The sequence below is a fragment of the Opisthocomus hoazin genome, chromosome 7 (assembly GCF_030867145.1).
Source record: "Opisthocomus hoazin isolate bOpiHoa1 chromosome 7, bOpiHoa1.hap1, whole genome shotgun sequence".
NCBI classification, from domain to species: Eukaryota; Metazoa; Chordata; class Aves; order Opisthocomiformes; family Opisthocomidae; genus Opisthocomus; species Opisthocomus hoazin.
The window spans coordinates 38778153-38804884 of record NC_134420.1 but is presented as its reverse complement, the minus strand read 5'-3'; the positions used below and the strand labels follow the sequence as shown (position 1 = coordinate 38804884).

At 43.4% G+C, this 26732-nt stretch overlaps 1 protein-coding gene across 4 annotated transcripts in view; it reads right to left on the bottom strand.

Moving 5' to 3' along the window:
* RASGRP1 (RAS guanyl releasing protein 1) overlaps window positions 1-16467 on the bottom strand; it is a 46000-nt gene extending 29533 nt beyond the window's left edge. For 3 of the 4 annotated variants that reach the window (XR_012764567.1, XR_012764566.1, XR_012764568.1), the window contains exons 1-2: window positions 16012-16136; window positions 13610-13779 (exon numbers count right to left, since the gene is read on the bottom strand). Coding sequence is in view for 1 of the 4 variants with exons in the window: in XM_075426532.1 (XP_075282647.1) it covers window positions 13610-13779; window positions 16012-16043 (202 nt within the window). In the remaining 3 variants the exon portion in view is untranslated. Of the gene's footprint in view, window positions 1-13609; window positions 13780-16011 lie in introns of all 4 variants that reach the window. The other variant, XM_075426532.1, reaches the window with a different exon arrangement.
* Window positions 16468-26732: the final 10265 nt, after the last annotated feature.

The window sequence follows — 26732 nt, the reverse complement described above, 5'->3', positions numbered from 1 at the left end:
GAAGTATCATTTGTTCCTAGAACAGTTGAAAGAATCAAAGTACTCGAAAGCCAATAAGCAAGGCTCTAAGAGCAAACTGCATGCTTTTCACCAGGTCCTGACTGCCACCAAGTCAGTGGTAAATGCACTTAACAGAAAGAGTATGTTCAATAGACAAGATGGTTGTACTGAGACCTTCCCACTCATGAGGGTGACGGAGCACTGGAACAGGCTGCCCAGGGAGGTTGTGGAGTCTCCTTCTCTGGAGATATTCAAGACCCACCTGGACAAGGTCCTGTGCAGCCTGCTGTAGGTGACCCTGCTTCGGCAGGAGGGTTGGACTAGATGACCCACAGACGTCCCTTCCAACCCCTACCATTCTGTGATTCTGTGATTCTGTGATGAGTGCAATGATAAGGCAACAGGAAGAATGCCAAGGATGTCTTAACTGAACTGAATTTTGCAAGAAAAAAAGTTAGCTTTCCTAGGTCTAAGATGCCTTTATTTCATAAGCATTGTCTTTATTTCATAAGCAGGTTCCAACTCTATCACCTAGTGTACAATTTGAAATGAATCAGAAGTGAATCACAGAGCACTGACATCACGTGATCAGTGACTAAGCTACTGAGAAAACGAATAACTTCTTGTAAACTCCCTTAAGTCTTCCAGTGGTTATCAAAAAGTAGCATCAAAACTCATGCAATGCAAGAAAACATCAAGCAATTGCCAGGCGGTCTTATTAAGTGCAAAGCTGAAAGTTGTGGGTTGCTATACTGATGTGCTACATAGAATTCTTGAACATTTCTGGAAAGTGTTTTTTCTTCTGGTGGCTTAAAGAAGACAGTGTGGGGATGCTGTTATCAGTGTCTGCAAAGATCATTACAGCAGCATGTGATCTGAAACCGAGGGAACTGCCATGAAGTTCTTAAGGTCTCAAAGACCACGATGAAACATACAGACACATATGAAATATGCAGGTATACGAGGGAGGGAGTACATGCTAGGACTTAGTGACTGAATTGAAACAGCCATAAGTCAATGTCCCTGCCCCATACGCGAGGTGCAGTACTACGAGATAATCTTAGAATGGCTAGAAGCAAACAAAACTGAGTGAAATGTTTTGTATTTCATGGATACTTCCTGGAACTTCACAAATAGGAAACACTCTGTTCCCCTTCAGCTTAAAACTTATGCAACACATAGCAGTCTTCTTACTACAGGCCACGCTGGAATCTGGTATCGTGTACCAGAGGTAGTCATTTAACTCTCTTCATTAAATTGACCACATTTGGTCAGAATGAGATTCATAAGCCACCATCCTGCTCATCAGTTATGACATCTTCATTGAGGGTCAGCAAGCAGGTTCAACCTAGACTACAGTGTTTGCTTTTGGAGTTGGAAATAGCCTTTATTTTTTAACGACAGATGAAAGCTCAGGTGGTGGCAGAAATCAGGGCTAGGAGCTAGTGTACTCTATTCCCCTGCTCCAATGTGGAATCAGCTTTTGCAAAGCCAGTATGCTTCAGAACCAGTTCGATCTGTGGTTAAAATTCTACAGTGATGAGGATTTCACAGCCTCTCTAGATGACTTATTCCAGCACTTGAGCATCTCTGTCATTAGAGAGTTCTCCCCATTCTCTAATCAAAGACTTCAGGCAACTTTGGCAGCTTAAGCCCATTACGCCTGGCCCCTAGCAGGCAGAAGAAATATTCTCTTTCCCTTTTCCATATGTTTTCTCTATTTAAGGATTGCTTCCCTCGTCTCTTTTCCAAGCTAGGAAACACCAGATTTGGTGGCTGGTGGTTGTTTTTTTTTCCCCCCTCAGAAGCCAGGTTTTCTACATCTTTGGTCAACTTTTATGTCCTTTTCTTAACCCTTGCAGCTTGCATGTTTATGAAGTAAACCTGAATGTAGGACTCCAGAGGAGGTCTTTGCATCAGAGTTAGAACATTATTTTTAATATCCTGGACATAATACCTTTATATACATATACATTTTAATACATGTAAATGTATATATTGTATCTACAGAAAAAAAAAAAAAGCACACACATCCCTCTATGCCTGCACTTCTCTCCTTAGAGTTTCTGCAGTGGTCCAATATCATCAAACCATTTTCGGTTTTGAAATCCATCTTCACATTGGGATACTTTTCCGCAGAAATGCTGTATAACAAGGACTTTACTGTACTGTTTTTACAACTTATTACCCAAGTGTAGAACTTCATACTTGTCCTTAGTGACTATTTCTTTATTTCAGATAATTATTTTAAGTGCCTAATATCTTTCAGAAATAACATAACTTAATTACAATGTCCTTACAAAGATGACACACTAATTAAGTAAAAGAATAATTGCTTTAATTTTAACTGCAGTAGAAAGCAGGTGGAGTCCTGAGCTCTCCAGCTTGCATTTAACTATATACAGCATGATAGTGTTCCCCTTCATGCAACAAGAATGCTATAATGTTTAGCAGACAGCACCAAAATACTCCAGGAACTGCACTAAAGCTGTTTGGTTTTTTTTTTTTTAAAATTCATTTATTGTCCAGACATGCTTGTAACTATTGAGTCATACATAAATTTATTTACACAAGTAATTGGTCTTAGTAGGAAGAACTCCAAAATTAAAATGAGAACAAATCAGTATTTTCAACAGAGGAAAAAAATCATACTACTTTGTGATCAATCCTGCACCAACAGAAACCTAAACAAGCCAAGTAAATACAGATGTTGGAAGAAACTCTATAAACTTGATGTCTCTCCAAGCCTACTTTACCTTTCAAACTCCCTACAGAATGGGGGGCAGCGGGGGCACGGGGGAAACCCACTGCTGTTCCTTCAAATACTCATTAACGATGCAGATATATCCAAGACACGAGTCTAATATGCATCCAAAAAGGATAATAAGACTGTTCTCTGTGAGGGTAGGGAACATGAGGGGAGAAAAATCTCAAGGGAAAGCCATTACTCTCTCTCAGAAACAGCATTTGGAAAGTTAGATCTTGCAGAAAGAGCTCTGGGTGGGCAGTTCTTTGAAATGAAAACAAGAGGATAAAAGCTCTTGTCAAGGGGAAATAGGATGATTTTGAGAAATTAAAATGTACTTTGAGAGAAACCAAATGAAATGTGGGTGGAAAGCATTCCATTAGCCTTGGAAATTCAGATCAAGTACACAGAACAAGATAAAAAGTTAACACCCCCCCTCCATTGTTCTACAGCATGTTTAAAATATTGATTTTAGCAAATTTAGATGAGAACTTTTTAATCAAATACTCTTTTCCTCCAAAGCCTACAAAACATAATTTGAGCATTCGAGATTTTTTCAAAGCTTTAAATCATTCTACCGGAGCCACGTGCAGCTTTTGAGCTGCAGGCAACTCTTGAATAATTCAAGTGTAATGCCTGGCAACACAGCTGTGCTGGCATAAGCACTGATGGGTAAGACAAATGAGACTCCCAGAACAGAATCAGAAACTTCTGAAGCCAGTATCACTATTCGACCACTGAACCTAGCTGCATACTTAGCACTTACTCATCCCACAGCTGCAGTTTTTTATAATACGCTTCTCTCTAACTTCATGATTGATCCTAGGGCAGCCAGTCATCAGATCCAAGGAAGCATGAAGTCAGAGCCATCCAAAAGTTCTAACCAGAATGTACTAGCAGACACCGAGCTGCTTTCCTCTCAGAGACTTGAAGATGTTGCAGACCACTGAGATCCTCGCTCCTGGCCTTCATTTCCATTCCCGACGCATGCTCCAACTCTACTTCTGCTCTAATATTTCTGACTTACGGTTTCAGGTTTCCCACCCTTACATACCTCAGCTTCCCAGCCTTTGCTCTAACTTCTAGATACGTTTCTGGAATTCATGTTTACAGACTCTCTGGCAAACTAGCTTCTAACCCAGCAGCTGGGGTATGCCTTCTCACAGTGCCCCACCGGCAAGGAGGCTGCGGGTGGGCAAGCAGCTGGGAGGGGACACAGCCAGGACAGTTGACCCCACCTGACCAAAGGGATATCCCAGACCATATCATGTCATGCTCAGCAGTGAGAACTGGGTGGAAGTTTGCCAGGGCTGCTGTTGCTCGGGGACTGGCGGGGCATCACTTAGCTGGTAATGAGCAATTAGGGTTTTTCACATCACATGTTTATCTTCATTTTGTTTGGGATTTTGGATTTTTTTTTTTTTTTTTTTTTTTTTTTTTTTTACTTTTTAAACTGTCTTTATCTCAAGCCATGAGCTTTCTCACTTTTACCCTTCCAGTTCTCTCCCCCACCCCACTGAGGGCGGGTAAGCGAGTAGTTGTGTGGTGCTTGGCTAACGGCTGGGGTTAAACCACAACAGTTCATCCTTAGACTGAAACATCTCTTGTTCACCACGGTCCAAAAGAACCAAAGCTTCAAAAAAACCCTACAGCTTCACTCCAAACTTAAAACACTCCTAATCACCAGGTAGCACTATCAAATACCTGCATACAGAAGCAGCTCCTCAACTGCCAGTTCAAGCTAGTGGCAGTATGCCAAATTTTCATTAGAGAAACATTCCCAATTGTGTTCCAGTGTAAGCTTTATTGACCCCATTGTGTCAGTTGCTTTAGCACAGAGCAAGAGTCTTATGCTTCCAAAGTACTCTTGCAGGGCACTTCTTAATATTAATAGTAAAGGTATCATCTGATGATTTTCTATGTTATTCAACCTGAACAAGTTTATCTGGTTTCTTTTAATGTATACTTTTAAAAGAGCAACACTACATACTGAAGACTGACATTAAATATAACTGGTTCTCCTGGAGGAAGACAGAACACAATCTCACCCATACCCAAAGTGAGTATTTTGAAGGTGAATCTTTTTCAAATAAAAACTAAAGGTTAAAATAGAAAAGAAGCTCTTGACATCTCGCACTGTTGTTCTCTGCCAGAGGAGCTCTGTATTTCAAAAGAAAGACATCACAGTCTATCTTTAAATGATCTTTCATCACAATATAGGTGGCATGAGGCACTGAATTTTTCTTAACGTGATCTGTATATACACTTAAGTATTAAAACCACAGTGCTTGGGGATTCCTAAAGTCATCTCAAATGCAAGTGTAACCTTAATAGCTCCCAACAGCTACTCACTTATCTACGCCTTTTGCCATCTGTTCCACTTGCACCTTCTTACCTCAGTAACTGGGGAAAAAAGTGGTATCATGTATCTTAGCTTTTAATCTCCAGCCTGTCCTACATAACAGAAAGATCTACTGAAATATTTAAAGGTCTAAAGGAAGCGCCTTCTTTTTCAGACTTTTAAAAAAGCAATGAAAAAGTATGTCTTCACACTTGGCGATACACAGAAAAACACTGAAAGACTTCACAGTGAAGCACACATGAACCAAACCAAATAACATAGAAAGTAAAATGCACGGGGAAGACTAAAGAACAAGTGACTTCTTTCTTGCTTCAACTTTATACATGGATTGAAGAGAAAAAAGAATTAAATTCATGAAACATTCTCAAGAGAATCAATTATTTTCTATTGCTATCTAAGCTTTTTTGCAATGCTAAATAAAAGTTATATTGTTTTTCCTGAAGTTTAGAGGTATGAAGACAGAATTTTCTGTCATATCCCTGTGGTAAATATAGGTAAATAGGAGACTGCTTTATAAAGCAAGAAGTCTAAGTTTTCTTCATTTTCTTTTATTACTTATTTCTTGACTTCAAAAAATTATATTGAAAAGACTGAAGTCAAACTAGCTAAACAGAACTTATATATATATATCTATATCTGTATTTAAAAGACATCAAAAGTTTGTTTTCTTTGAGAAAATTTTTTTCACAGACTTCAGGTCAAAAAAGAAATCTATTTTCATTTTGGTACAATCACAACTAACTACAATAGTTAGCTAAACAGCACTTAGTATTCTCCAGAACAGTAACTACTCCTCTCACAATGTCATGCATTCTACAAAGCAGTAATGACTCTTCTGTACCCACAATGTCATTAATTGATAATTAACATCACTTCTGTTGCCAAGCAATACTAAAGTTTCTGCACTATATTTGCCCAGATTGCACCCAGATTACTTCACACACAATGATCAACTACATTTTAATACAGAACAATATCATGGACAAACTTTAACTACTTTTGGTGGTACTAGAGACCTCAACATTCAGCCCAGGCTTCAGGGGAAAGGGGTGGAACCCTGCAAGTTTGTGGAGCATGAGATAAAATAAATGGCTGTCCAGGCAAACCTAACATAAAAAAGTAAACAACTAAAGCTGCCTTCTGTGGGTGTGTATATGCCTTGAAAGACATAACTGCTTTTGAGTCAGAATTCTATGTTAGAAATTGGTATGTGGTAAGTTTGGTAAAAGGAGAAAGATAAACTTGATACTTGAACTGTGACTGTTTTACCAGTTATTGTATGTTTTAACTGGAAGAACGTACTTATGTTAAGAGTAGAGTGGGTTTCTCTAGATAACTGAAAGTGGGAAAACTGGATAAAACCTTCCAATTTTCTGTATTTTAGAGAAGATGGCTACAGTTCTAACAAATGAACTCAGAATCACAGAATAGTAGGGGTTGGAAGGGACCTCTGTGGGTCATCTAGTCCAACCCTCTTGCCAAAGCAGGGTCACCTACAGCAGGCTGCACAGGACTACAGGCGGGTCTTGAATATCTCTAGAGAAGGAGACTCCACAACCTCCCTGGGCAGCCTGTTCCAGTGCTCCGTCACCCTCAGAGGGAAGAAGTTCTTCCTCATGTTCAGACGGAACTTCCTGTGCCTCAGTTTGTGCCCATTGCCCCTTGTCCTGTCACTGGGCACCACTGAAAAGAGCTTGGCCCCATCCTCCTGACACCCACCCTTCAGATATTTATAAGCATTTATTAGGTCCCCTCGCAGCCTTCTCTTCTTCAGGCTGAACAAGCCCAGCTCCCTCAGCCTCTCCTCGTAGGGGAGATGTTCCAGTCCCCTCATCATCCTTGTAGCCCTCCGCTGGACTCTCTCCAGTAGCTCTTCACCTTTCTTGAACTGGGGAGCCCAGAACTGGACACAGTACTCCAGATGGGGCCTCACTAGGGCAGTGTAGAGGGGAAGGAGAACCTCCCTCGACCTGCTGGCCACACTCTTCTTGATGCACCCCAGGATTCCATTGGCTTTCTTGGCAACCAGGGCACACTGCTGGCTCATGGTTAACCCGTCGTCCACCAGGACTCCCAGGTCCCTCTCCGCAGAGCTCCACTCCAGCAGGTCCGTCCCAAGCCTGTACTGGTGCATGAGGTTGTTCCTCCCCAGGTGCAGGACCCTGCACTTGCCCTTGTTGAACCTCATCAGGTTCTTCTCTGCCCAGCTTTCCAGCCTATCCAGGTCACGCTGAATGGCAGCACAGCCTTCTGGTGTATCTAACACACCTCCCAGTTTGGTGTCATCAGCAAACTTGCTGAGGGTACATTCTAACTCTTCATCCAGGTCGTTGATGAAGAAGTTAAACAAGACTCGGCCCAGTACTGACCCCTGGGGGACACCACTTGTTACCAGCCTCCAACTAGTTTCACTGTTTGTAAAAGCTCTCAAAGAATTTCTAAGACTCAATATATTTTTGCATGATATTGATATAAAGGTGAGATGTAAAAATATCAGTTCACAGAATTAGACATCTCTACTAATGTAGTTATTTTTTTTCTAGAAAGTGTTAATTACTTATACAGTTTTAGGTAGCTAGCACCTAAGAGGCAACCAGCACCAGCACCTTTGGCAGATTTCTGATTTCTGTCAAAACAATTCCATGGCATCTTTCATTCAGATCAATCCAGAACGGGTTTCCAGAATTTCTAAGGTTTGTTTACAAACATCTCACTTTATCACACATTGAGGCAACAAGCTAGTTTAGCACTGATCAGACACTGCAGAACAATTTACATCACAACCTACTCTTCGACCTAGCTGTTTAAGAGTATTATGACCATCAGAAGTCGCAAACAGCACTAGGTTCACATAAATTCTATTAAGAACATCGCTACTTTTTGAGGTTATGATTTTTACCGTCTTTGGAAAGTAGTAGCCATGGGTTTAAATCTGAATTTTTTTTGTTACTGAAAATTGACATAGCAGTATAAACAACTAATTCCGCTGCAAACAGTTTATCATGGCTTAGCTTCCACACAGAATTATGCTACATGCTCTAGGAAATATTTCAGTTGCTTTCCTAAAGTCCTTTACTTACACCTCTCTTTAGAAACCAGACACAGGGATGCTGCATCGTGACATGCACTCAGAGATGATGTTTCATGGTTTCTTTTTCCATTGAGCTATTCCAGTAGTCAGATGCAAAAGGCAAATGAGTAAGATTGCACACTGAAAAGTTAAGGACAGAAATACCTTCATAATATTAAAATTTTGAGATCTTGGGGATTTGTCAGCTCTTAAATGACCCTCAGATGTTTTTAGGAAGACACAGGCATTTGCCTAAGTTATGACTTTCAACTGCACTCTTGGAATTGTTTGTTTGGCAGTTCTATGTAATGTTTCAGGCCTTCACTGCAGACAAAGCAGGGAAATAGCAAATTGACTCTATGCTGAAAATACATTTTGTCCTGATTGCAACAGAGGTTTTTAAACACTTGCAAAAATAATTTAAACAAATGTTTTGTGTGGGCAAGGAAAAGGCCCTCTGACCCTATATGGTCTATAAGCTTGGATGCATGTTAAAATAGTTCATTGAATCTTTGAAAGGTGTATTTGTTTAAAAAACACAAGCACACTTAAACCTTACTCAAGATTAAAAAAAAGGTACATTTATAAGATAAAGATAGACGATTACACTCAAAGGAAAGAAACAGGGACTTCTTACCATGCACAAACACAAAGTGAAGATACAAATAGCAAGAAAAAAAATATCTGCTAGAATAGAAACTGACTTGCTAACACATAGTCAGAACATGAAGTTCACAGCAGCAGGAAGATAGCCTAGGCTGAATAGTGTTATGAACAATTATTATTTCATTTCTGTAGTTAGTAGATATACAGTTAACAAATTAAGATAGCCACTGAAGTGAACACTGCTGACATTTTTCCTCTTTGATCTGTAACACCCTCTGGACTAAATACATTAACATGCATTTATGCAGTCTCACAAAGATTACTATATGAAGATTTAGCAAAAAGTAGGGCTGCGCTACTAAGCATATGCTTCCTGTGTTCTACTAAACTGTCAGCATTAGTCAACACGGCTGTGGACCAGCAAACTAGACCTTACTCCATTGGTTTCAACAACAAAGCTGATAGAGTTTACAACTAGCAACAACGTAAGAGACAAAGCCATATTGACTTTCAGAGAACTGTCTGCCAGTCAAGAGTACGTTCTTTTCCGGGCATTTTATATACTACATAACAGAAAAACATGCAGGCAGGGGGTTAAAGCCACTGTCCTACTTACAATTCCACCCCAGAATCACAGTCACTAGTGAAGATTTCCTCCAGAATAAATTATCTCCCTCCTGAAGCTGTCATATTCCAAGCCAAGATCCACTAATTACTACTTTGCTTCCCTGAACTCAGAACTTCAGCCATCTTGTTGCTAACTGAACATCTACCTTTAATTTTCTCTTTATGACCTTTCTGTTCAGAGTTTACCTCTCTGATGGAGAGGTTTCATTGAATCTCACTCTTCTACAGCCTCTGTATTTTCTAGTCTTCTCAATCATTTTACCCTGCCTTCTGCTCTTCCTATGCACTCTCCTCCCTTTGATTTCTGTTTTCCTCCACTTCCTTACCATGACTCCTTTCTTTCCGCACAATCACTTTTTCATCTTTAAAAGTTCTTGTCAGCTCCACTTGTATGCTACACTTTCCCTTCTTTTCTAAGGCAATCACACATGAGGCATTTACTTACGCTCTACAGCTCTTCTGGTCAATTCAGATCATAGCAGTAACAGCACCCCATAGCCACTTACAATGTTGAGAGATCTTCCAAGTCATGTAGAACATGTTTTGAATCACTGCCCTATATCATAGAATCATAGAATGTTTGTGTTGGAAGGGATCATCTAGTTCAAACCCCCACTGCCATGGGCAGGGACACCTTCCACTAGACCAGGTTGCTCAAAGCCCCATCCAACCTGGCCTTGAACACTGTCAGGGAGGGGACAGCCACAACTTCTCTGAGAAACCTGTTCCAGTGTCTCACCATGCTCACAGCAAAGAATTTCTTTCTTGTATCTAATCTAAATCCACCCTCTTTCAGTCTAAAGCCCTTACCCCTTGTCCTATCACTACATGCCCTTGTAGAAAGTCCCTCTCCAGCTTTTTTGTAGGCCCCCTTCAGGTACTGGAAGGCTGCAATCAGGTCTCCCTGGAGCCTTCTCTTCTCCAGGCTGAACAGCCTTTTCTCTCAGCCTTTTGTCCTAGCAGAGGTGCTCCAGCTCTCTGATCACTTTTGTGGCCCTCCCTGGACCCATTCCAACAGGTCCATGTCTGTCCTGTGCCGAGGGCTCCAGAGCTGGACACAGGACTCCAGGTGGGGTCTCACAAGAGTGGAGGGGAAGAACCACCTCCCTCGACCTGCTGGCCACGCTTCTCTTGATGCAGCCTAGGACCATATCTCTTACCTTTAAACTGATGAGAGCAGTTTCAAGTCTCTGCAAATCCCCTCCTCATCTCAGGACAGATATTCCTTCCTAAGACACTTCCTGCCTTCAGTCTCTCGTCATGCTGTTTTTCTTGATGTAAGCCCTAGCTTACATCCTAGATTTTCTGTTGCCTTTACTTTTGGCAATTCATTTGCAGGATGATTCATCTTAATCATCCTGATGCAACCTTTCATGGGACTTGAGGAAACCTCTACTTTCAGCATCTCTTTCTCATGCTATTGAATAAACACTGGTCTAATGCTGATCTCTCAGATGTAGTGATCATCTACATGACTTCACACTACCTCATATGACCCTCACTGATCCTGTTGCTAAAGCACATGCTTATCATTCATCAGTTCAAGCTAAAGACAACTGAATTTAAGAGGTGCACACACTAATTCTCCCAAAGTAGATGTTTAAGTTAATAACACTGAATAAGCTTTCAGTATTTTCAAAAAAAAAAAAAAAAAAAAAAAAGAGAATATAAAAGGCCTCCTAACTCTTTACTCTTGGAATCAGCAGGTATAACACCACCATTGTTGCACTTCACTATTTATTTAAATACCCTACTGGGAAATTCCAACATAGCTTAAGAACACGCATAATGTCATAGAAGATGTACCAATACACGCACTACTACAAATTGCTCAATGAAGAGTCTAAAGTTGTGCAGCACACATCATAATTCTAGTAGTCCTTAGTGGGTTTAAGATTATGTTTGCAGATGCAACACAACTCACTTTGCTAGACCTTCTTTCTACTTGCCAAGGTTCAAGAAAACCCTGTTTAGTAGACTATGCTAAATTATCTAACTGAAGTATGAAACCCTTTAGAAAGATTCACATGCATATATAGCAGAACTGGACAGGTACACTTGCTTTTCTTTTTCACCTTAGTCTTTAGAACATACAGATGCCCAGGAATCTCAGAACACATAAGCATGTGTATGCTGATATACACAGAGTATTAAAAAAGTATTGAAATAGTTAAGTCAACAATAATCTCCCATTCAGTTTCACCTACACTACTTGAAATCAATCACTGTAATAATTTTACTAGATTTTTATAAAGTTACATTTATAATACCTTTTTGTCATAAAAATGTGGGCACATTAATATTGGTTAAGTAGTCACAATGTTAAAACTGTATGAAGGTCTTACACATACTTTAGATGTCTTCTCTCACTCCCAGTGAACCAAAACTTATAAAAATACGAATTGACGTTTGTTTAGAAATTAGGGCTTTATAGTCCTTATAGCCTTTATAGTTCAGTGCATATGTTTTTTACAATAATTAAATGGAGAAAAGAAGCCTAAAAGAAACAAAAAGTTACCAACAATTACACGCTTCATCAGCTTCTTTCAGACATGCATTTCTCTGCACATGCTGATTAGGAGGCTTTACAGTTAAAAAAACCCAAGCATTTCCAATGAATGTGAAAGATTAGTCATTGTTTGTACAGTATTTATGTGCCGTATCACTAGATCAGCACTATGTGTTACTATTTAACTATATAGATTCATTATTTTAGAGCTTAGTGAGTGTTCAAGTACATTTGTTTTCTATGGACTACTCTGCAACTAAGACTTTGCCACATATGCTTTGGGAATAGCTCACAGCACTGAAAAACAGAGCATTAACAGATGCACTACTTACAAGCAAATTAGTCAGAATCACTCTGAGTGCCTTCAGTACTAACATATTTTCATAATATAAAAAATACACACATTTACTAATGAAAAAGTTGGACAAGGAAACTAGGGATACAGGGCTCAGGCAACAGTCATGCTTGTCCATATATTACAATTCTAACTGTAAAAATACAAATGGACAACTGATAGGCTGTAAAAGGTATACAGTTGTGATTTTTGTCTGGATTCTTTCTCTTTTGTAGAGAAGCAACTTTAAACCTATACTGATAATGCAAGAAGCAATTCAGTGTTATTCCACCTAAAAACAGCCCTGCTCATTGAAAAATGTTTAGTATAAACACATTGTTTACATACTGATACCTGTAAATGTAAAATTTCCACTTACCAGAGTGATTGTAATTAAACTAAACTAGATCCTTGCTGTTCTGAGCAGACAAGAAAGCTTTAAGATAAAGAGGCTCCTCAATAACACTACTTAGACAAACTCGACTTGCTGTTTTGAGAAGGCAGGAAAGCTCTAAGATAGAAAAGCTCCTAAATAATTCTACCCCAGACAACTCAGCCTTGGGAGGGCAGATGTACCAAGCTACAGAGATAAAGAGGCACCAAGAGGGCAACTAGACCGGAGCAAAACAACCTGGAAGGACACGGTATATGTGATCTTAGAACTTAGTCAGCGCAGAAACAAAGGTCAACCAGCAGACACTGTGATGAGGAGTATAAGCCTTCATCTTGAGACCCCCAAAGACCACCTGAGGACACTGACAGACATGCATGAAAGATATTAATATATGATAATTTGTTCTTGGAAAGGTCATGAATATGCTAAACATTTCTCAGAAATATAATGAATATGTATATTGTGATTGTATTTAACCTGAAATGACAGGGTGTTTGGCGCGCACGTTTGGAGGAGACATCCCCTGTGTGCCCGGCGCTGCAATAAAGAATACCTGCTTCATAGCCCTCTGACTATTGAGTCTTTAGCTCCGGCTTTTCATGGCATCAATACATTATAAGACTATTACTGCAATATGTAAAATGTAATGATACTTGTTAAAATTTACCAAATTGGTACTTGAAGGAACAACAAAAAACACACACAGAAGTATAGATGACTAGCATTTGTCTTATTCTCTCAAGAAAATGCAGTAGTCACACTAATCTCTTAACATGTATTATACACATGCACAAACAGATCCACAAACCTATAAAAACATGAAGTCACCTACAGTATAGAAAAATTCCAAGCTATGCCTTTCTATTCCATTAACAAATCAATGTAATTCACAAGTAAGTGACCTAAACGTATCCAGGACAGAAACAAACAAATAAAATTTTAAAAACCTCCAGACACTCACCAAAAGACTGAATGCAGGTTTCAAGAAGATCTTCCAAAGTGGCCCCTTTGGCCAAGTGCCCCAACGGCACCATTGTGACCTGAGTAAGGTTTGAAAGGCTGGGACAATGACTGATCTGCTTCAGCTCAAGCGCCGATTCAGGGGCAGTGCTGCATGCTTGGGCAGGTTGCCTAAAGAAAGCACAATAGTGAAGTAAATACGAGAAAAATCAAGTGGTAAATTTTACACTGCATGGGAAAGGAGGAGAGATTTAAAGGAAAATTAACTCCCTGTAGCTAGCATGCAGAAAGGCATAACCTTCCCACTTTATATGTACACCAGAGACTGCTCAGCAAGTGACTTTTTTTTTTCCCCCCTGCTAAATGAGGATTGTAGAGCACATGGGTACAGAGCTGCTTGAATGATCTGTCAAGATTACCAGAAGTCTTGTTTCTTTGTTGAGGAGTTATGTTCACATTACGATCTCAGCACAAGCACAAAACCCTCTCAAATTATGCAACAGGAATACTGTTATGCAGTAATCTTCCACCGCATACTTGTGTGCCCACCAAAAGCAAAGGAGAAAAAAATTATAACTATAATAAAATATTACACACATTGGAAAATGCCAGACTAGCTTTATTAATTTCATCTGGATGATCATTATTACATAAACAAGGCATCAGTGCAACTTTACAGTGGAGTATTTCACTGTTAAAAAACCAGATGAATTTGCATCCGTTCGATACTGTTGTTTCCTACTAAGTCATGACTAAATTAATGTCTTTAATAATAAAGGTTAAAGAGACCAAAATAAAGCAGGTATCTAGTTTTAGACTTGTATTTTGATCATATACTATATCTTAGATTTCAAGAATGTTTATTTTTACAGATAATACTAAAGGCTCTTCATTGTTTGCACACAAGTTCATAATTCCATGTGAAATAGTAAACAGGCACATTATTATATCAATGAAAAGCGCTGAAACATTTTTGCCTGCAAATAACAGGAACCACTTCAAAATCTGACTTGAGAGTATAACCATACAGTTCACAAAAGGGCAACAACCACTGCTGTTTCAATAAAACTTGGGTTTATCTCCAGCACAATTTACACTCCGCAGTCTTCCTAGACAAGTGGCTCCAGCATCTTTAAGCTTTCATACAACTTTTCTTGGAATACTATGCAAGACTTTATTAATAAACTGACAGTTCTGGGAAGAAAAGCCATAGAAGTTTACCCAAGGTGCATATTACATACAGATAGGGAAGGCAAAGACACAAACATCCCCACATAGGCACTCCTGGCTGAAGCTGGGAATATGCATACCTCACCAAGACGGACCAGGACCCTTCCTCTCCCCAGTGAATTTCAAGACTTCTCTTAAATTTCTGTCTCATTGGAATTCTGAGAAGCCACGAAACTGCACATGATGTCACTCACAACCCAACACTGACCCCAGGCCTCTGTAGTTCTTAAGTCAGGAGAACACAGGCCTGACCCCGCAGAGGTAGCGACCATCGCTCAGCTCCTCTGCAGCTCCTCTGGCATTGACTATGCAAAGAATTTTCTCTTCCCTTCCCCCTTTCTCTAAATTTCCCTCTTAGCTTTGTGATCTGACTTCCTGTTCTCGTATCAAAAGAGCAAGGGCCCGACCAGCTTTCAGGGTTTTCTTTTTACAGGCTTAAGCCCCTCTCAACTTTATTCCAGTGCCTCTTCACCACAGGGCGAGCATCCTAGCAATGCAGTAGCAGTAAAGCAGGCGTTACAGCAGAAGACACTTTAGGTCTTGGCAACAGAGCGTACAAAAACTACAGCATCCACACACCCCCAGAAAAGTTTACAGTAACAATGTGGCCGAATTGGCAACACCGGACAGCGAAAGCTCAGCCGGCGACACGTCGAAACTAACCATTCCTTAGAACAGATCCCCTTACCGAAGGAACATGGATCTCAGCTGTGCTGGGGCGGACACACGACACGAGCACCCCGCGCTGCTCGGCGCCGGGGCCGGCGACACCAGCGAGAGCCCACCAGCTCGGGCGGCGGTCTCCGGCGAGGGGGGGACAGCCTTGCCCCCCGGCCCCGGCGCGGCTCCCCCCGCCCGGCGGTGCCGCAGGTGACCGGAGCCCGCCCGGAGCCGAGCCGCCCCCCCGGCTCGGCCGAAACGCCGGGCTCTTCCCAGCCCGCGCCGAGAGACAGCACGCCCGGACTCACCAGGGTGCAACGAAATCCTCCCCCCCGGCCCCCGCACTGCTTCCCCCTCCCCTTCCCACCCGGCCGGATCCCGCGGAGCCCGGCAGACCCGGCCGCGGGGCTGCGCGTCGGGCCCGTCCCCACCGCCCCGGGCAGGCACCCCGCGCTCCGACCCGGCCCCCGCCGCCGCGGGGCGCGGAGAGCTAAGCAGTAACGGCGCACTCACTGGTTCTCTCTCCTCTTCCCTAAGGTTCCCATGCCGGCGCCAGCCGCTCCGCCATCCGCCCGGCAGCGCAGGGAGCGGGGCTGCGGGGGGCGGGGGGGGCCGGGAGCAGCGGCGCGGCCCCGCGCATCGCCGCCTCCCGCCTCGCCGCTCTCCCGCTCCCCGGCTCGCCCCGGGAGGAGCCCGAAATCCACTCGAGCGGGGCAGCGGCGGCGGCAGCCGCCACCCGTGACGAGCGCAGGCGAAGATCTTATCGGCGGGAGGAAGTACCGAGCCGCCGGGCTGCTCTTGTCTGAAGCCGTCGGATCTACCAGGTACCGAAACGCGCTCTCCTGCTCACACCGCCCGGCTCCGGACCGGCCGCAACTTTTCCACGGCACAACTTGGGCAGGGCCGGGCCGGGCCGGGCCGGGCCGGGCGGGGCGGGGCCTCCTCTCTGGGCAAGCCCCCTCCCCACGGCCGGCGGAGCCGCCGGGGCTCAGGCGCGCCCCACCGCAGCCGGCACGCCGCTGGAGCCGAGGGCAGCGGCTGCCGGGGCGCCCGGGAAGGCTGTGCCCGGGCGGGGCGGCAGGGAGGGAGGGAGAGGCGCGGCCGAGCTGTTGGAAAGCCCCCGCCGCTCCCCACCCCGCACCACCACCGGCTGCTGCCCCCCCCCCCCGGGGTTACGTGACTGCGGGTGGGGTGGACCCACGCGCGCCCTGAACCCCCGCGCGCTGATTGGCTGGCTCGCCAACGGCCGGCGGCGGGGCGGGGCGGGAGTGTCAGCCCGGGGCCCCCCTGTGGCGAGAGGCGGGGGGCGAGCGCTCGCCTTGGCCAGCGGGCCCTGCTGCCGCGCACAGGCCCGGGGTGCCCGCAGCGGGGGCTGGGGAGAGGCCTGGCTGGCGGGCGGGCGCCCCGGGCGCGCAGCTCCGCGCCGGCAGGAACGCGCTGCTGTGCTCCCCCCGTGGTACCCGCAGCCGGCGCGATGCTGCCGGGGGGGGCACAAAGCTGAGATACCCACCCCGGCCTCTGCTCTTATTCGGCACCTTATGCTGTCCCTCCAGTTTAATCGCAGAGCAAGGAAAGGGGACCCAGTAGTTTTCGTGGTCCTCGTACCATAATTACGGGCTGCCGAGAGCTCGTCCAACTCAACGTTGGCAGCTCCTTCGCTTCTGAGGAGAAATGGCCAGGCAGAAAATCTGGAAGGGCAAACTGGCCCCATACCCTGTAACTGCGAGTGTGACCGAACGGCCTTGTGTTGAGGAACGCGCTCGAGGGAGCAGTACCAAAGTACCGGGTCGCAGGGCACTTTGGCTGCTGCGTTGTCAACAGCTTATCTGGAGATGTTCTTAGAAATGGCTGAGGCATCATAATGCCATTGTGCCTCACACCGAGATCCTGACAGTTTTCATAAACTGTTTCTTTAATTTTAAGACTAGCTGGAAAGGTTCAGGTATTCAAACCAATTCTCTCCCAACAACCAGGGCACGTTTATCTTTAGGTCTCCAAAATGATCAATTCTGCGAAGGAAGGACGCAGCCCACAGGCATTTTCTCAGAGGCAGTGGTGACTGCCATCATCACAACAGGTGCTATGCAAAGCTGACTTTTGCTTTGCTGAAGACCTCCAAGTAAAAGGAAAAAACCCAACCTACTCCTGGAAATCACACTGGTGATTCAGTAGGTCACCTTCTTCTGGGCAAGTTTTAAGCTCATTCCCAGCACAGAGCTTGAAGGTCACTGTGGTTTACGAAGCACAGACACATTAATGCATATCCAAGGCCACAGGTCACGTGGTCTGTGATATTATCTGTAGCAATTACGTTGCTAAGCCAGTCCCTTGGCTGAATTCTACTTCAGAGGAAGGCATCCCAGCTATCTTTGATTTTTCTTTAACGCTTTTTCCCTGAGAAGTTCATGTGCATGCATACACACGCAAACAAATGGAGGTTTGACAGAATGAATGCTCTCTGGCTTTCTGGTCAGAAGGTAATCCATACGTAAATCTTACAGTATGCAATCTCATGCAAAAATTCAATTGTAACTTACATGCCCACACAGAAGTCTGACACACTGATCCTTGAAAGTGGCATTCTTCAGATGTCTCCTCCTGTACAGTAGGTTCTTGCCTGCTCTGTGTCCTCAGAGGATCAGAGGTTTGCTCTGTGGAAGGGCAAGATATTTCTTCTGTTCTCGGAGCTTCAATCAATAGATCACTACTTTAAAATATAAAGGAGCCATGCTAACAGAGTTGCAAGACGGTGATGGCTAGGTTGGGCCGTGTTGCTCCCAAAGGAACGTGACCAGCCAGGCATTTTTATACTGTTGTGCTCAGATTCCTAGAAGATCTTGCAACAATAGGAACTTAGACATTGGATTTTAGCATTGGAACCAAGTGAAGGGACCAACTTACTGACTCAGTGCAAGCTGGATCTTTGGAGTTCTGTTGTGCTTAGATATGTAAGATAAGGATATGCCTTTCTTCCTCAAAGTTAGTGCGAATCCACAAACCTAGATTGGCCTTGAAGTGGAGTAAAAATAATTTTCTTAAGCTGTTCTTTCATAGCTACCTTAAACTCATTTAATTTGCCACCTTTCCTGAGTCCATATTGCTGCTCTTTACAAGGGGCCAACTAGTGGAGCTTGTACAACCACGCGGTGAGTTGCACACAAAAATTAATCAAGGCAAAAAGCCCAACCCAACCAAAAATGATACATGTTCTGCCATATAGTATCAATTATTCAATTCATTTCACCACCCACTCGTATTAACTCAACTGCTGCCACAACCAAACAATGGTGAGAGAGCAATACCACACATTTTCACAGTAGCTTTCACTTAGATCTATTTTACATAGATCGTTGTAAAATCACAGGCTGATTATGAAAGCTTTGCGGTGTCCTCGTCGGATCGTGAATGAGAAGGTTCCTTGGCGCTGACAGAGCATCTGCTTGGTGGCAGGGTCAGTCAACAACATTCGAAAGGCAAATCAGACAATTTAGTGTAGGAAGCAATTCCAGAAAAGGAGAAAATCTTGCTAACATAATTGGAAAGAAGGACAGCAAATGGAAAGCTATGAAGAGTCACTGTATGAAAAGTCAACATATGTTATGCATACTAGGTAGTAATCAGAATCATTAGGTTTAACAAGTTGTTGTCAGTGAGGGGCTGCTAGCAGTTGCACATGAAAAACTTTGATCTGAGCTGTGATGCACCAAAGGTGTGGCTATCCTGTACGATCATCTGGGAGGAACAGCAGCCCTATTTAAGGCATCATCTAAATGTAATTCCCTGTTAAATTAAAGTTTGTAGCTGCTAGAACTGTTTTTGTTGGTGTGAGTATCGATTTCTGTTACAGCTAGTAGAGCATTTCTAGTGCCTTGTTCCAAGCCTGGCTCATAACTTTTGATTAGGATGATCTAGGCTTTGGGTGCTTTCACTAATTTATCAAACATTTATATTTTTACAAAACTGTATAGTGTTAGTGAAGGTTTTGACTTGATAACCCCATTGAGGTTATCAGACCATGGTAATTCTCTTGCTGTTTTTCTCTTGGTGCACCTTTGCCATAGTGACTAGGGATGCAATGTTCCATTTGCTGAAGCAATGCGACCTATAACAGTTTTTGTGACTTTATCACAAGTGTCTTCCTTCAATAGTGCATGTTCTAGGGTGACTTTCTGGACAACTATACCCTTCATTTATAAGTGGGAGGCAGAAAAAAACTCATGATTGAAAAATGGGACCTGAAATTGAGACTGTAAAATTGAGGGTGGGTAGTAAATTAAGAAGAATGTGAATACTCTTTTTTAACATGATCTTTAAGTCAGGTTGAAGAAGCTGGACTAATCTTATTTGAGTGCTTTGTGTTATCAGTCAGGTACCTCTGAGGCTGCAGCTTTTCTTCAAGAATAGAAGGATTTGAGAGCACCCAGTAGCCACTGCCTCATATGTTTAATGACCATATATTTGTGTACATTATATGCAAGACATCTTGCAAAGTTAGTAGCTATGCTACTAACAGATCTACCTATCCAATCTACCTCTATACTGACATTTCTTCTGTAAAGGCTGCTTCTGTTAAACCTTTTAATGTCCAGCAGTCAGCCTTGACTTGAACAACGTGGAAAAGAGACAAGACTAGAATTCATGAAAGAGGAAAACGAAAAGCTTAGGAAAATTGCCAGAACCTAGAGTAGAGTATGGAATACCTGGGTCTCACTGGGTTTGGATTTTGCCAGAGCATTTCTTAGGTTATTTCCCCATCACTCTCAGTGAACACTCAGGCTGATCATTCCATCTATTGTGAGTCATTTTGTTAGTTCAAATACCAGAGGTCTGCGGGATGGGTTGAATGAGTCTAGTCCTAGTAATGATCATCCACGTAGGTGTAAACATGCAGCCACTTGATGGAACATCTGTGGGTTTTAGTCGTGGAAATTATAGGCACGACACAGTTTTCAGGCAAAGGCAATATCTTTTATCAGGCCAACAGGCACAGTTAGAAAAAGGCAAGATTTTGAGTAGACTTGAAGAGAGTTTCTGCAGAGAATCACAGAATCATAAAATGACCGAGTTTGGAAGGGACCTCAGGTCCAGTCTCCTGCTCAAAGCATGTCCACCTGTGTGACTAGACCTGCTTGCTCGGGGCTTTGTCCAGGTGGATCTTTAAAGTCTCCAAGTCTGAAGACTGCACAACTTCTATGAGCAACCTGTTGCAATGTTTGACTGCTTTCATGGTTAAAAAAAAAAAAAAGATTTTTCCTCATTTCCAGTCAATACCTTGTCTTGTTTCAGTTTATTTGTTGTCTCTCATGCTCCTGCCATGCACTGCTGTGAAGAACCTGGCTCCTTCTCCATAACCTTCTCAGAGGTACAGTCAGTCTGCTATTACATCCCACCTGAGGCCATCTCTTCTCCAGGATAAAAAGGCCCATCTCCTCACATGGCAAGCGCTCCAGCCTCCAGCAATCTCGGTGGCCCTCTGGTGAACTCACTCTGGTTTGTCAATGTCCTTCTTGTACTGCAGAGCCCAGAACTGGGCTCGGTCTAGAGTGCTGAGTAGAGGTGGCGTAATCACTTCCCTCGATCTGCTGGCTCTGTGCCTGTGAATACAGCCCAGGGTGCTGTTGGCATTCTCTGCTGTCAGGGCACGCTGCTGGCTCGTGTGCTGCTTGCTGCCTGCAAAACCACTCCTTTTCAGCAGTACTGCTCCCCAGCCAGTCAGTCCCCAGCCTACTCTGGTGCAATGGTCTCTTCCTTCCCAAGTGCAGGTCTACGCATTTGTCCTTGCTGAATTTTGTAGAAGTTCCTGTCAGTCCATTCCCCCAGCCTGTCCAGGTCTCTCCAGATGGCAGCCCTGCCCTCAGGCGTACTGAATTGTCATCCCAATTTGATGCTGCCTGCAAACTTGAGAAGAGTGCACTGCATCGCCTCCCCCAGACTGTTGATAACAGTGTAAAAATGGACAGGTCCCAGGACAGACCCCTGTGCTACTCACTGCCAGCCTCCAGTCAGAGTACAACACATACCCTCTGAGCCTAACCGTTCAAACAGCTTTTTACTAGACAGGTATCCAGCTGTCCACCCATTCAGACCTCAGTGTCCCAAACTAAATGCAAGAATATTGTAGGAAATTATATTGAATGCTTTACTAAAGTTAAAAAATAGCAACATCTGGAAATCTGTCCATTTTTTCCTATATTGTACTAGTTGGTCTAATAAAAGGCAGTATCTCTACCTATAGATCTTGTCTTGACTGTGTCTTTAAGTTGTTGCAGTGGTGCCAGTGTTACCATGCAGAGATGCCCCTTGAAGAACTGTGTGCTCCAGAATTAGGAGATTCATGTCTCATTGTGTGTATAGATGTCAGTACTGCCTTTAACTATAAAACAAGATCCAATTTCTTTCATAGCACCTCTGTTTCAATTCAGATCATAGTATGCATCTGCAAGTAGGGGCAGATAAGGAGGCATAGTGATGGCAGTTATCATTTTCAACTGCTTTGGTTTCAGAAGGTAGATGGCTTGTAGTCACTAGGGAAAGAGGATTGTAGAAGTAAAATTGTGGTCTGGTGGCTGAGATAACTGAAAACGGCTTGTGCATCTTCTATGGACTCTCCCAGAGCCCCTTGCCCTTCAAGTAATGATGCTGAAAAGAGCTTTCCACATATCTATTGACTGTATTCCGCAGGTTTTGGATGCTGACTGGGCATTCTTTACCTGCAGAGATTACAGAAATCTGACCATTCACTGGTGAAAATTAAATAAAAACATGTACTTCGATCATGCAAAGTACTAAGTAATGCTAATTAGGTTTTTTTTAAAAAGTCCTCATTGTCTCATTTTGAGTGCCACAACTTCTGTGCCCTTTCCCTTGTGCCTCTGCTCCCCCTTTTTAAGTGGAAAAAACAATCTTGCTATACTTCACAAAGATGACTGATAAAGTATTTTCTTGACTTACAGCTGTGCTGGTGAGCATTTATCCAATTGCTTAGTAATACTCTGAAAATAATTGCATTTATGCTTGTGAAAGTCCTCATATATTCCAGTGATGCACAGTATACATGAGTGCATGGTTTTGCAACCCAAACTAGAGATCTCGCATTCAGTCCAGGAAATTTTACACTAGATGGATATAGGCATCAGGCAGCGCACACCGTGCAACCTTATCTGAATTTCATCAGTACCCTGACTGGGATTCTGAGCAGAGACGAATTCCCCCAAAATGGCCAAATTCCTCTTCCCTTTTTCTTCTTTTCAGACAAATCTTTCAAGATGAAATGAGACAGTCCAGGAAAATTTAGATATTTTATAGTTTTTAATAACTTAATTTCTCTGTTTTCATCCTGGACTCTCTAAAGGACTCAAAAGTCATCAAAGAGTGTAAAATTTACTGTAAGAACTATGCCTAAGTTTATCATTATTTGTTTGTACAGATAATGTTCAAGCTGCTGATTGGCAACAGTCTTGCACTATCAGCTATGTGTAACTGAAACTGTTGGATTTTTTGGGCTTGTTTTTAATCTGGATGACTTTAAATAACAGTGGACTAAAATTAATTGTTCCAGTAAGAAAATCAATAAAAACATCAAGTCTGGTAAGTCAGAAAATGTTATTAGCTGGTGGCATTCTTCTGAGTAGAAGCACCCTTTGATTTGTGTGGCTTTGAGACTCAGCCCTACAAGCAATACCTTTCTATTGATTAAAGATTTTGATGTTTTCCTTTACAGGAGAGTGCTGAAATAAAGTAAGCACTGATCATCTGCCTAGAAGGATCATCTGCCTACCTTGCATTAATGTCCAGCTGTTTCAGAAGTAGCACACAGTGGGGCTATTATGATACTGCAATATGAGTGAAAGGTAGTGGTATTGCTAACTTATGTCTGTGTTTTGTATCACTAAAACCAAAATCACATTTAATTCTGGCATCTGGGAAGGATAAAAAGTTTTACTTACTGTAACTGAGTCCAAGACCATTGTCATCATAACTTCTATTTCCCTTTAGTAGTCCATAGCAAAGTAGTTTTCTTTCCTTTATGATCTTTCAGAATTAACGTACTTGATCAGTTTTGGCTCAGATCATCAGAATGCTTATATGTACGCACAATTTACCAATTGATTTTGTTTGCACAAATATGAATCTCCTTCCCTTCCTTCTCCCACTCCCCCCAAGCCCCCAACCATGCTGCAACACCTGCTTTCTTAAAATGCATGTGTATAAAGTATGGATAGATAAGGTGAAAAACAGCTGGTACTTGAAATAACTACTGTCCAGAAACAGTGAGATCCAAGATACAGAAAGGAAAAGCTTAACAATACTACTAAGAATGTTTCTTTTTCATTCACCATCTGATTTGAAAGAACAAAACAGCTACTTAGACAGGATGTAGATAACATCATCCCAAATGTCCCTTTGTAAACATTTTCCAAGGCGACAGGGATTAGCTACTTCCTTTACAGGATATCTCTTGGTCAGCAGCAAGAGGCAAGACACCACTCACTGGAAATACATGAAGTGTATTGTTTTAACCTTTTAGAATTGGTTTCACAGATAGATTGTTGTAGATATAACAGTCCCATTGAAAGTATCACAGGATAAAAGTTGGACTCACAGAAGTCAGGGTTTTGTTGTTGTTTAGTGTAATATTTACTTTAAAAATATAAGTTTAGCAAGTAGCAGCTAAATTCATAGTGCTCCTTTGAGCTGGAAAGAAATACAGACATGATTTCCATGTGGTTTCTTTCTGACAGAGCTGCTTCAACATTCCCAAATTGACTGGGCAAAATTTAATTTTGCTACTGCAGTGTTCAAGGCCAGTATTGATGATTTTGCCCTTGTTATTTGCAGTGACAAAGTCAGTGGTAGGGATTTTGTGAAGCAGCAGGAGTGACAGCTGAGGTGAGGAGAAATGAGGACTAATCACAGGGGTTTCACAGGGGGTGGGTGTGTAGGAAGTGGTGCTTCTCCACCCTTTCTGATCTCATCTACAGGGCAGGAACCTGTTCCAAGGGGATTTCACTCTGAAGTGCAAGGTTGTGCTGGTTTCAACTGAACACTGGATTGAGTGCTGAATCACAGAATCACAGAATGTTCGGGGTTGGAAGGGACCTCTGTGGGTCATCTAGCCCAACCCCCCTGCCGAAGCAGGGTCACCTACAGCAGGCTGCATAGCACCGCGTCTAGGCGGGTCTTGAATATCTCCAGAGAAGGAGACTCCACAACCTCCCCCTGGGCAGCCTGTTCCAGTGCTCTGTCACCCTCAGAGTGAAGAAGTTCTTCATGTTCAGATGGAACTTCCTGTGCTTCAGTTTGTGCCTGTTGCACCTTGCCATGTCACTGGGCACCACTGAAAAGAGTCTGGCCCCATCCTCCTGACACCCACCCTTGAGATATTTATAAGCATTTATTAGGTCCCCTAGCAGCTTCTCTTCTTCAGGCTAAACAAGCCCAGCTCCCTCAGCCTTTCCTCATAGGAGAGATGCTCCTGTCCCCTCACCATCCTTGTAGCCCTCCGCTGGACTCTCTCGAATAGCTCCTCATCTTTCTTGAAGTGGGGAGCCCAGAACTGGACAGAGTACTCCAGATGGGGCCTCACTAGGGCAGTGCAGAGGGGAAGGAGAACCTCCCTCGACCTGCTGGCCACACTCCTCTTAATGCATCCCAGGATCCCATTGGCCTTCTTGGCAACCAGGGCACACTGCTGGCTCATGGTCAACCTGTCGTCCACCAGGTACTCCCAGGTCCCTCTCCGCAGAGCTGCTCTCCAGCAGGTCCGCCCCAAGCCTGTACTGGTGCATGGGGTTGTTCCTCCCCAGGTGCAGGACCCTGCACTTGCCCTTATTGAATCTCATCAGGTTCCTCTCTGCCCCACTCTCCAGCCTGTCCAGTTCATACTGAATGGCAGCACAGCCTTCTGGTGTATCCACCACTCCTCCCAGTTTTGTGTCATCAGCAAACTTGCTGAGGGTACATTCTAACTCTTCATCCAGGTCATTGATGAAGAAGTTAAACAAGACTGGGCCCAGTACTGACCCTTGGGGGACACCACTAGTTACAGGCCTCCAACTAGACTCAGCGCCGCTGATGACAACCCTCTGAGTTCTGCCATTCAGCCAGTTCTCAATCCACCTCACCGACCACTCATCCAGCCCACACTTCCTCAACTTCCCTAGGAGGATGTTATGGGAGACAGTGTCAAAAGCCTTGCTGAAGTCAAGGTAGACAACATCGACTGCTCTCCCCTCATCTACCCAGCCAGTCATGCCATCGCAGAAAGCTATCAGATTGGTCAAGCATGATTTCCCCTTGGTGAATCCATGCTGACTACTCCTGATAACCTTCTTTTCCTCCACTTGCTTGATGATGACCGCTAGAATGAGTTGCTCTATCGATAGACCACATAGACAAGGCCCATGTTCCTTCTCTGCTGAGGGATTCTCTTTCCTTCCACATCGCTTTAAGGAAAATGCTCTTTTCCCTTCTCGGCAGGTTCTGCTTGCCCCTGCCTCTGTTTCTCTTGATATGTTCAGTATGTGAGTCAGCTGGGGAAGGGAGGAAGTGAGAGGAGAGGGGAGGAAGAGCATCTTCCCTCAAGCCCCTTCCAGCAACTCACCAGAGCCCTTGGTGCGGGGGGGAGGGGGGATGATCAGAAGGAAGCAGAACAGGGCTAAGAACAATGGCAGTGTGGCTGCACATAATAGCAGGGGCTGCCAAGGGCTTTCTGTCTCCTGTTGTTACTGATACAAGAATTAACAGTAAGTTGAGCATTATTTAAAAGGAAAAAATATAGTCTTAATTGTGGGCTGAAAATGGTAAGTTTATGGGCCATGTGTACGCATGAAGGGAAAGATTAATTTTTCTAGAACTCCATTTGTCTCTCATGCTCTCTTGTTCTCAGTTAGTCTGTATACTTATGGCTTGCCTGGAGGCTGTTTGCTCCACATGTACTGCAGAAGGAAGGGTGGTTGACTGAAGAATTTATTTAACACATTTTCAGTTGAACAGAACCGATATTTCATAACATATTTGGAGCTAGTTAGAAAAAAATTTTCAAAGCTGTTTTTTTCAAAGCTGTTTACAAAAATTGTTACACACAATAGTACTTTGTTGAATTTCTACTTTGTCCCTAAAGAATATCATCAGGATAGGTCAACACACTGTCCAGTCTCTGTAGATCTTACAGTTGTTAAGAATGAATGGAGAAAGCACCTTGAAGAGGTGGGTGACCAAAATACCAGAAAGAC